The 11,553-nt window shown below is 43.5% G+C and overlaps 1 protein-coding gene across 1 annotated transcript in view; it reads right to left on the bottom strand.

Moving 5' to 3' along the window:
* gspt1l (G1 to S phase transition 1, like) overlaps positions 1 to 10,291 on the bottom strand; it is a 15,805-nt gene extending 5,514 nt beyond the window's left edge. Inside the window, exons 1-6 of the mRNA XM_008293281.1 lie at positions 9,885 to 10,291; positions 4,670 to 4,921; positions 1,708 to 1,741; positions 1,515 to 1,592; positions 1,092 to 1,272; positions 451 to 605 (exon numbers count right to left, since the gene is read on the bottom strand). Of these exons, the coding sequence (XP_008291503.1) occupies positions 451 to 605; positions 1,092 to 1,272; positions 1,515 to 1,592; positions 1,708 to 1,741; positions 4,670 to 4,921; positions 9,885 to 10,077 (893 nt within the window). The 5' untranslated portion in view covers positions 10,078 to 10,291. The remainder of the gene's footprint in view (positions 1 to 450; positions 606 to 1,091; positions 1,273 to 1,514; positions 1,593 to 1,707; positions 1,742 to 4,669; positions 4,922 to 9,884) is intronic.
* Positions 10,292 to 11,553: the final 1,262 nt, after the last annotated feature.

The raw sequence follows: 11,553 nt of genomic DNA, 5'->3' as shown, positions 1-11,553 counted from the left end.
AGTGTTGAAAGGGTTAAGCACACTGAAAAAGCAATCAGAAACAGAGTTCTGCAGATAAATAAGTCTAGGTTTTTGTTATTAGATTTCTTCAGTACTCTCATTTGTTTACAGGAACCAGGATTTTTTAAACTATGGGATGTCTAAGATAACAGAATTTGCAGAACGGCTGAGCACATTATACTGTAGGAGCACACAAGCACTGTGGATATAGTTTCCCTCGTGTGGTGGGAGAACACAGGAGTCCAGTATGCTGCAAATTCCCACCACATGTACATTAATTTACACTCCAGCTGGAACATCATGACATGTCTGCTTGACTGTTTTTAGACTAGATGTTGACATTATATAAATGTGGCTCATGACCTGTGGTTCAGTGTTACAGTATGAGATAAACCAGGAGTTTTGTGCATCGTTCCCGATGTGTACTCCCATAACTGTCCATCCACGTACCTTTCCAGGCTCCAGTTGACTGTCGGATCATCCATTTTATTCACCAGAACTATCAGGTGCTTGACACCGGCCGTTTTGGCCAACATGGCGTGCTCGCGCGTCTGTCCGCCCTTCTCAAAGCCAGTTTCAAACTCGCCTTTCCTGGCAGAGATCACCTGAGAGACGACACATGAATTCATTATGGGGTGTAGGCTACAGGTGCTGCTCAACATAAAAGCCTCATCAATTGAAACTTTTGTTCATGACTGTATAAACTTTGCAGACACACAAATAAAAAAATAATAAAACTCAGTGTGTCCCGACCCTGTATGATAGCTAATAGGTTCCAAACAAAACAATCTCAACTCATATCTTTTGTTTTTAACTGAACTAACATCGCAAGAGCAGGGATTGATAAAGTAAAAGTTGAGTTGTCATCGTTGCTTTTTGGGTGGACATGGTGTGTAATGAAGACACTGTTTCCAGGTTCCTTCAAATCTATCATTTACCTGTGTTTCATTTTAATAGTAACTTGCAAACAGCCTTACTTTAAGGCACTGTGTGTGTGACGATTTTAATTCCTGAAGCTTTTTAGTTTAAGACTAATGGGTAGAAAAAATGTCTGCCAGTTAAGTTTTTTGTACCTCAACAGCATGACTCACCAGAACAGCCAAGTCTGCTTGTGATGCCCCTCCGATCATGTTGGGCACGAAGCTTTTGTGACCTGGAGCATCTAGGATGGTAAAGTGCTTTTTGTCTGTCTCAAAGTACGCTCGGCCCACCTCTACCGTCTTGCCTTTGTCCCTCTCCTCCTGGTTGGTGTCCAAAGCCCAGGACAGATACCTGAAAACAGAAACAAATGGGATATTGTTGACTTGGACACTTGCGGTTTCTACAGTTTGGTTCGTACACCAACACAGACATCTACGTTATGATCTGAGCTCATATTAGCCACATGTGGCTCCTGATCATGTTAACAAAATCATAATAAAAAACACGCCTATAATGTCAGAAATCACACATCAGAATTCAGATTAAAACACAACAATCCAGTTAGATCCAGAGACAACAATGTGTCCACTCACCAGGTTTCTCGGTTCTTTTCCTTGGCTTCTCTCTCGTACTTTTCTAAAGTCCTCTTGTCTACCATTCCTGTTAGATACCTATTGGAGGGAAATGCAGAGCAATGCACCACACGTCAATGGCCTGAAGTGACAACCTCACGTATTGTAACCAAAAGCAAAGAGAGAGAACGAGGAAACGGAGCCTGCTACTTACATGATTTGTCCGCCAATGGTGGACTTGCCGGCATCTGGAAAAGCAGCGAAAGGTTTGGATTAAACAAAACTTAAAACTCACTACTTAAGCTTTATCATGGAAGGCGGTTTCTCAAGTCTTAGGGAGGGCAGCCAGAAAAAAAAACAAACATTGAGTGTAAAAATAGTGTCAAATGCATAATGTGGTGTCACCAAAGTTCTACCTTTATCTCAACAAGTCAATGACAAGTATCAGCAGGTTGACTACAGCCCAGTAGTCACTGAATGCAATAGAGTTCTATGTGTGCAGCGTAAGATACTAACAACTTAACAGTCTATCACTTTTCAGACATAGGATACATCATGCTGCTGGCTTCATCAATCTGTTAAAGTGGCAGCATTCTGTCATTCAGACTTTCACTCAGGCCTTGTCCACACGTAGCAGGTACCCCACAAAACAAAGATATTTTTCTACGTTTTCTGTCATCCACACGAAAACGCAGATTTACGGCATTAAGAACAATTCTTTCAAAAACCTCCGACCAAAGTGAAGATCTGTGAATCCTCCGTTTATGCGTCTGCATGTGGACGTCAATAATCGGGGTTTTAGGTTTTGAAACGTCACCGCCTGCGACAAAATATGTTCTTTACATCACATATGCGACCTGTGTTTACATTTGGAAACAGCGTGGACGCCCTCAGAACTGTGTCAAAACTTGTCCAGGCCCAGATCCCGCTCCACGTACAAGAACACACCATCCACGTCCGAGGCATGTTCTCCGTCAAAGACACCGACGCCGGTTTTGGGTCAGACCGGGACGCACTGCCAGCTGGTGGGAGAACTTTGAGACGGAAGTCGTGCTCCAAGAGGAATGGAGTGACAATTTCCGTAGGTCCCGGTCGTCGGAGTTATTACATCCTCACATAGAATATGAATGTGCTTAACAACGCAGTTATGCGGTTAGGTGTGGATGAATTCTTTTCTAAAAACAAGGTGGTGTGTACGTTAGTTTTTTAGTCTAGATGGAGGGGGCAGGACATCTGCTTTTACAAAAACCCTGCTACGTGTGGACAAGGCCATAGACTTTCCCAACTTATGCTCACTCATCTATGCCCATGACAGTAGCCGTGTTTCCAAAATGTACTTTCATGAGTTTTAATAGAAGAGGCTAACCATAAAACACGAACAGTAACAGATAACGTGAGAACAATTCCTGAAGACTGCTCTCCATTTGTCTTGCATAGATGTCTAAAGACTATTTTTTTCCTCTTTTTGGTGATTTTATAGCAGTTGGCAACAGCAGCAGTTGGAACTCTGTTTTTAAATCTTTGCTGATAACTTCAGTCAAAGTTGTAATATTAAACGTGCACGGTGCACTATTATGCATCGAAGGATGTCATAAGAACACTTTGGTAACAAGTTAAGGGCAAAATCCTAAAAACATGACGACTTGTCTGACATCAACTGTCCTAAATGTGGTAAAAAAACACACTAAGTCATGTATGGAGACATTTAACATTCAAGTCGATGATCAGGAACAAGTTACAGACGACCCAAGGCCCGAATACAAACAGTGGCTATCATTGTGATAACTAGGAAGGGTAATGATTAACTGTCAGTCGATTAATAGCAGTTATTAATTAAATCGATGTGCTGTAGGTTTGCTATAGTACCTTGCTGCACCATTAGATGGAGCGTCTAACTGTGCAGCTGAGTTACAGGTGTGTTTACTGACCACCTGTACGGCTGACATAAGACAAGCTCACTTCCTGTTGTGTAACTGCTAACGGCGGTTGTCCTGTTAATGAACTCTGCAGCATCGCGTTGACAGAAAAGTGTCTGGTGGCTGTCCAGTTTAGCTAACGACGTGAGGCTCACGCTGACGCTAAACGAGGATTTTCAAGCAGCCAGGAAGTGAGTGTCTGTCAGCAGAGAGCAGCTGTGGCTGCCGAAGCTGCCAACGTTCAGGAGCAGCAGGACTCTGACGACATGCTTCCAACAGCCTTAAAACTAAAGTAATGAAGTGTGTCTGCTCCAAATACAAATACATTTTAGATGTGGCGGTAAATACTGACAGACTTTCTGGACTGATAAAGTTTCCGTGGCAGTATCTGCAGACATCTGGTAAAGCTGAGCAGATGTTTCCAGCAGCTGTACTAATGTTAGCTACAGTCAACACGTCACTCCAGCGTGTAGATCAGGTGTCGGGATTATTTCGAAAACTGGTGTGACGACTTCAATAATGTTACAGGTTTTTTACTGTGGAAGACTTGCTGTGCAGTACTTATTTGTAATTGAGTAACCTGGTGTTTACTATATCTGGTCTTCACATTCCCAATGTCATCAAGGTGATCATTCTTTGTCTGCCTCTGATCTAATCTACAGTCGAAGGTACATAATCACACATATAAGCAGCAGGATAACGTTACACATCAATATTTAAAGTTCCTCTACAGCTTTGGCCACTTCACAGATGAAAACAAATGTAAACTTCTGACGCGTGTATGTATGAAAGCCTCCTGTTTTTTATTCCACTCACCTCTATGTGTGCAAAGACAAAAGAAATCTGTCATTGATTTTAAGGATATACGATCAAACCAGTGCACTTTCCCCCTATAGCAGAAACATACTGAGGTCCAGCCAGACCATTATGTATTACATAAAGACCTAGAAGGACTAGAATATTAATGGTACTCCTACTCTACCGATACTGCTCCGGTATTTTAATGGTACTCTTATCACTTCTCTCTGAATTAAAAACAGAGTTGCTTTACTTTTGCTCTCTACTTTTTTTAAATGTAATTTTTAATGATGCTATAACCATTTCAGATTGCATTTATAAATACACCCATAGTTAATTGATCAGCTAGTTAATGGGTACTTCTAATCATTGACCAATGTTTGTATAATTTTCCGGCAACAAGCGCCGTCAGCACCGACTCTGGTACACAACTGAAATAACACAACCGGCGTTTGGACCTACCTACGTGTCCGATGAACACCACGTTGATGTGTTCCTTCTTGGGGGCGTCGGGTTGTACAGGTGGAACTTTGGGCACTGGCATTTCTTCCTCCTCCTCCATCATCTCAGAAGCCGTCTCCTCCATAGCTGCAGCCACCACTGGTCCCCGGTCCCCGCAAGACCCGCCTCCTGGCTCCTCCTCGCTTGGTTCTGCCTCTTTCTGGTCCCACGGCTCCTCTGTGGTCATCTCTGTGTCGCCGTTCTCCACGGGAACTGCACAAACGCAGCACAAGTCTTTTAGTCCTTCTGTTATGTTTACGTTTTGATCACTGAACACAGTTAGCGGCGTTTCTTTTGAGCGTAAAAACTCATCATATCAATATATTTGCTGGTTATGTTCAATTATCTCTTACTGGAAACATTTTCTAAGTTGTCTGTCACAGATGAGCTTATTTATTGTAAAGTGGACAGTTCATTCATTCATTGTCTTGTTGCATAAGGTAAAAAAAAGAAGGTAACAACAGCATCTGCCCTGTCACCTTCTCATGTAATTGAAAGCCACAAAACCAGCGGTATGTACATCAATCATCCACAACATTAAAACCACTGACAGGTGAAGTAAAAGACACCGATCACACCATTACTACGCGTTTGTACTGCTGGGACACCATTGGTCCTGGCATGAGTGTTATTCTGACACCACGACCTACATGACCCGTGTCAACGTCCTGAACACCACAGGACACCCCCAGAGGTCCAGTGTCAATGGCCCGATGGGTCAGAGCTGTTTTGGCAGCACAAGGGCGATGGTTCTAATGTTGTGGCTCAGGGGATCAGTGTATACCAACACAACAAGACCAAAAGCTGAGCACGGACCTGGTGGTTTGAAAAGCTTTTGAGGAAGGTGTTCGGTTAGAATTCGGGTTGGGTTAATATCTGCAAAAACAGAAATGGCTGCAAATCAATTTGCACTCTAGTTGACTGCTCAGTTGGTCGTAGCTAAAATCTCTGTCAGTTACATTTTTCTTATGTCTGGATTATGTTAGTTTGAAAACAGTAAAAGTTCACACAGGGTTGTGTGTTATTGAACTTGTTAAGGTGTATCTATACATTTTGAAACGAGACAATAGCGTTTAAATCAATACACTTTGATGTTGCAGTACAGAACTCCCACTCTCCATCTGCATGTGCGCACAAACCCAGCACCACTCCAGTGTTCTCCTGCAGCATGGAGGCGGAGGATCAGCAATAAATAATATCTCCAAGTTTGAAGGTAATTTTAAGTGCGCAGGTGCCAGCGGTTGATGAGGTTTGCTGACTTGTGGAAACGACGCACGGAGACAGAGCTGTAGCGTCAACACACTGGGACACCGAATAGCCAAAAGCACTGAAGCCATGTTAGCCATCGACGGCTAAAACCTGGTCGGGGCGGTTACTGTTGGAATTTTCTCCGCATTCACTTACGAGTGCTGGAAGTGGTTAAAGTGGATGTTTAAAGAGAAAAAGTGAAAGGATGAAAGGATAAAGTGAAGGATGAGAAACAGATTACAGACACAGTGAAATGACTGTTATTGGTAGATGGTCTGCACTGATAGAGCGCTTTAAACCAAAGTGCTTTATCATGTTTTCTCACATACATTCATACACCAGTGGCGACAGAGCGGCCATTGGGAGCAACTTCGGGTTCTTGCCCAAGGACACTTCGACTGTAGTGGGGCGGGGGGTCGAACTGCCAACCTTGTGATTGGAGGACAACCCGCTCTACCACTTGAGCCACAGCTGCATGTAAAACGATCTCTAGGAGTTTCCTGAAAATTGTAGCGGATCCTGAGACACAAACTGACTGCTATAAATATATGAAACAATTTTTTTGTACTTATTTTGATCACTGTTTGTTTTAATAAACATGCTTGCGACACTGTTTATGTGGCTTTGACTAAATGTCGAGCCCACTAAGTAGAAAATGCGCAGCTATGCCATGGATTCAGCCTAAAAATATGTCCAAAATGCCCAGCCTTACCGTCACGCGGCCATTACATGGGTAGCGTACAGCGACAGCAACCACAGCATGCGATGGTTTTAAAAACAGTGCCACAAAAAGCATAAACACTCATTGGGCTTCAGAGAAAAGCCACCACAGCACCGTGATACCGTTTGATATGATGTTAACAGACCAGCAATGAACACTAAAGGAGGAGACAAAACGTGAAACCATGACAGTGTTCTGACACATCAGATCCTGGTCCAGTGTCAATTAGAGGTCCTCACAGATCATTTAAAGTCGTTAAAAAAGAAAATAAACAAATGTCAACTATTTTTCCATGAGGACACAACTTCAGTGAATCTGGATGCACTTGCCAGCAACCTTCTCCTGCCTTGTGTTTATCTAGTAAACGTAATCTCTTCATATTTGGAAAACATTACACACTGCTCGCATGTTTCCAGAGGAATGCCTTTGACTCAAAGAGGTGTGTGCCAAGTATTCACCATCAGCACGTCACTATCCACGACAAGTATTCATGAAATTTAGCGTTTCGGTGCTTGTTCACTGGATCTCTTATACCTGTTCTGTTCTCTATTTATTATATTTATACATATATAAAAAGTCTAAATGACCTGATGGGTTTCTTGTTAATAATCATGACCGCTGTTGTGCATATTCAGGGGGGAAAACTGCTCTGGTCACTGTGGCAAGGCTCTAGTCAACCATTGTAATCAATGCAGATGTTGCATTGTTTGTAAATTCTTCTTTACTCTGTAACAAAAGTCTGTTTGTTTCAGAATAATATATCATTATGTAAAATGCTAGCTAACAGTAGGTGAGTGTCAGCATGGTGGCTCAGTATAGGCGTCTGAATTAAACTGCTGCACTATCAAATAAATGTTTAGCTAAAAGCCACAAGAACCTTCATGTATTGCTGACTATTCACTTCAACTCACATCTTGTTGGTGTCTATCCCCGGGAGCACGGCGGTAACATTAGCATTACTGATTCAAGTGAAAATGTTTACGAAGCGCTTTACAACCTGCCACGTTTGAAAGAGACTGTACAGGACCGGAGACGTGTACGACAGCTAGCGAGGTCCTGGGACAGCGAGGGAGCGGATAACACTGATTTTACTGGAAGAACAAGTAGCTCCACCGACTACATCAACAACGAGCGACTCCAGACCATGAAGGGATGTAAGACATGTCCCAAGCAGCCAGCAATCATATGGCGTAGTATATACACACCTCTCCTGTAGAAACACGCTGCGTTTATAAACAGGAAATGTGCAGAAAATTCTAACAAGTACACACGTCGTATAATATTCTTCTTCTGTTCTAGCAAATGCACGCCATCGCCTCTCAACACTGGACACTATCCATCTCTAACAGAACCGCTGAGAAACCTTTGCATTAACAACCGTGTACAGATTTAAAGATTTGAGGAAGGTTGTATTTACTTTGAATAGTTAAATGGCCATATTTGCTCTGAACTAACAACTCGGTGTCTGCCGCAGAAACCCGCCTGTCGTGTTCACAGTCAAGACGTTTTACGGCTCTGACAACTATCGTGGACATCAGCTGTTGACATCCAACTGCATTGTGCTGCTTCCTTTTTTTTTTTTCTCTAACAATGTGATACTGTACACGTGTAAAACAAATACTAAAGCCATTTAAAGCTTCCTTGTACAGGCAGAGTGACCCAATAACAATGTTTGTAGAGCAGCTTTGTGAATGGTGGGGCTTGTTATGTAGTATTTCTAACTGTTAATTACATATAATGCAGCTGCATACTACTACATGCAAGATATCTCACTGCGAGAGTGCTAAAGAATCCCCACCAAAACACCAAGAAAAGTTCCTTGTATGTGTAAACTTACTTGGCAAGAAAGGACACTGCTGATTTGGATATCACTAGTTTACAACTCAACTGATACTGAATGGTGGTTTCACAGCAGGCCATCACTAAAGATGTCCCTCTTCATTATGTGGCCTTATCTCCCACAGTCACGGGCGTTTAACATGATAATGACACACAGTCACCTTGTGGCTGATGTAGATGCATAAAATCAGCACTGCTGGAAGGCTGCAGACTGGGGAGGACTACGGGGGGCTGAACTCCTGCGACTGGGTCTCCGTAACTCACCACAGGCTTTGTTAATCCTGTGGGCTCAGTGCGAGTCTGCACATATCAGAACAATGAGGCGAGCAGAATGTATGTGACACACGGCAGAGGTGACTGGGCTGGATTCATACATACCAGTGGTGTCTGACACCTCCACGGTGGATATTTTTTCAACAGCAACTGAAAAAGAAGCAGCGATCAAGGTGGTGCTGAAGTTAATTTAACTTGAGTCAGCCTGTTCCACTAACTCCTGGTCAAAGAACAGTACTGAACTGGACAGATATTTCACTTTGTGTGCCATAAGCAGCTTCCAGTGTTGCCTTCAGAGGCCTTTCTCAAGCCAAGGCCAGAAGCTGTTCCTTGTCTTGGAGTTCTCAATAGTTTCTCATGTCAAGCATCTCCCTACTCATTTGGTATTATTGTCCAGTGGAAGGACTTGAAACCACTGGCACAGTATAAGTCAAGCAGCTCAAGTTCTCGCAGATAGAAAGACGTGCTAATGTAAAATAAACATGGTTTCCCGGTGACACAACTTGCTGACCCGCTGAGCGTCGAAACCATCCGTGTCACAGCAAACACTCACGTTTCCACTCATTTCTTTCCACTGGCGACTTTAGCTTCCGCGGTCATGTGAAGTTGAACTGTTACACAATGACAACAGGGAATGTGTGCCAGAACCTCTACCTTGGCTCAATTTACTTTTTTTTTTTTTAAAGAGTGAGCAATTACTTCGTTATACCGCATCACTTAAGTCAAGCACCGAGAGACACCGGCGCTCAACTGTGAAACCACACCAGCTAACGGACATGCTAGCTAGCTACCACCGGGAACAAGCTAATGCCGGTTGAGTTGAGGACTTTTCAGACATTTTCGACAGCGCTCAACAAGTCGTAAAAGCGGTGTGTTGTCGAATGTCAAAGCAGCATGAAAAAGACAGACGTGTCGCATACAGAGGCACGCCGACAAAATCACTAACAGCCCCAAAAAACAGCACGGCGGCTAGCTAGTTTGTCGCGCTTCAAGGAACGCGTGTCAGTGCAGCGGCTAGTGAGCTAGCAGCCACCCAGCCCAGGCTACTGTGGGCTGCTAGCTAGCGTAGCTTCCCCAACGTGACAGTGAACTCACCAGCGGAATCGAGATTTTCCGAGGGCGCTTTCATGGCAAAAGACGGAACAAACTCAGCGGCGTTTACGTTGGGCACAAACGGTTTAGCGTTCACGTTGAGGGTTGTGAATGCCGGCTCAAGTTGTCCGTCGATTGTGGCCTCCACATCGTCCTCTTGTTCCCAGGAATCAGGGGCAGTATCTCTCGGGTCCATCGTGGCTCTTGGATTTTCACTAGTGTCAAATCTGAGCTACGCAGTTCTTGGTCCACGCAGGTTTCCGACCAAAACCTGACGTTAAAGTCGCCACTTGGAGCGATCGAGAGCGTCCCAACTCGAAGTGTGATGTTTTCTCGCCGACCCAGGTGAAACACGGCAGCCGGTCTCTCTCGGTCCAGACGCTCAGAGGATATTCGACTCAGCACTCCCAGAGACAGTCCGCGTGAGCTAATGCGTCCGTCGGTCGACGTGCTACCCGCGGTGGCTCCTGGGAAACGGAGTCTTTTCCGAAACCGGAAGACGTTTGCTTCAGAAGAATTTTGAAGGTGGGGAAACGACATCCCCCAAACACCACGGAGAGACGGTTTACGTCAGTAGACTTTTTTCCTGACGTTTTTTAAAACCGCAGATTCGACTCATTTTTTGTTTGAAGTAAATGTCGATTTTTAAAAATATATATATAGATCTTGTGAATCCAACCCAATTCACTCACTAACGTAAATTGTACGTATTTTTAGTTTCAATGAGTCATTATACTCAAGTACAGCTGAAACTATTACATAAACTTTCATGTAAAAGTTTTTGGCCCTCTGGATAAATATATAATTTGTTCATTTCTCAAGTGAAAAGAAGTGAATAGGAATGGTCACAGCCACTGTAATGTGATCTATGGGTTTGTGGACTACTATTTTAAATCTCTGAGTTTGGAAAGTGGTTGTTACCATGTTGGTTTTTTTGAAACAAGGCGTAACAAGCAAGTAGTGGATCTCATTGCACAACCTAAGTACTCCTCTTAAACATACCCTGCTGTATTGTCTATTTTTACTGTAAATGAGGCCATAATTTACAAAATAAACATCATGCTGTATTGAAGGAGCCTTGAAATTAGCATTTGAGACCATAAACTCATTGGGAAAATGTTTACTGAGGTTACAAAACAAATGCAAAATATTCATTTTCTCATAGACATCCATATAATCGGAAAACCAAGAGTTGCCCCCTGCTGGCTGTTAGAAAGAATGCAGGTTTGGGCCACATCTGGATTGCTTCACCTTTCGGCCCATCTTTTCTTTACATCTCAGGATTTGCAATTGAAGCTAACGGATGCCTACAAGTCAGAGAAAGGCTATATTGAGACATCAAAGTGCTCCCAGATTGCTGAGCAGAAAGGCAACGCAAACCCGCCATATGACTGCAGAGGAGTTGCAGGAAGTCTCAGCTGACACAGGGGTGGTGATGCACTGTTCCACTTTGCAGCTCTGACACCCAAACAGGTGTCGACACGAAAGAGTCATCGGAAGGAAACTTTACCATCCACCTCATCAGAAACGTCAAAGTCTGATAAGCAGGGGCTGAATCACCCAGAGACAAGTGAGTTCTTTGGTGACATTCACCAAAGTTACGACCTTGCATGACTCAGTGTGCATGTAAGACAGCCTAAATATCTCGAGTCATGTGCAGGATGAGTGGCTG

Source organism: Stegastes partitus, unplaced genomic scaffold (assembly GCF_000690725.1).
Source record: "Stegastes partitus isolate 25-593 unplaced genomic scaffold, Stegastes_partitus-1.0.2 Scaffold869, whole genome shotgun sequence".
Taxonomy (NCBI): Eukaryota; Metazoa; Chordata; class Actinopteri; family Pomacentridae; genus Stegastes; species Stegastes partitus.
Note: the sequence above shows the minus strand (reverse complement) of the source record. Positions and strands in the feature narration are given on the sequence as shown.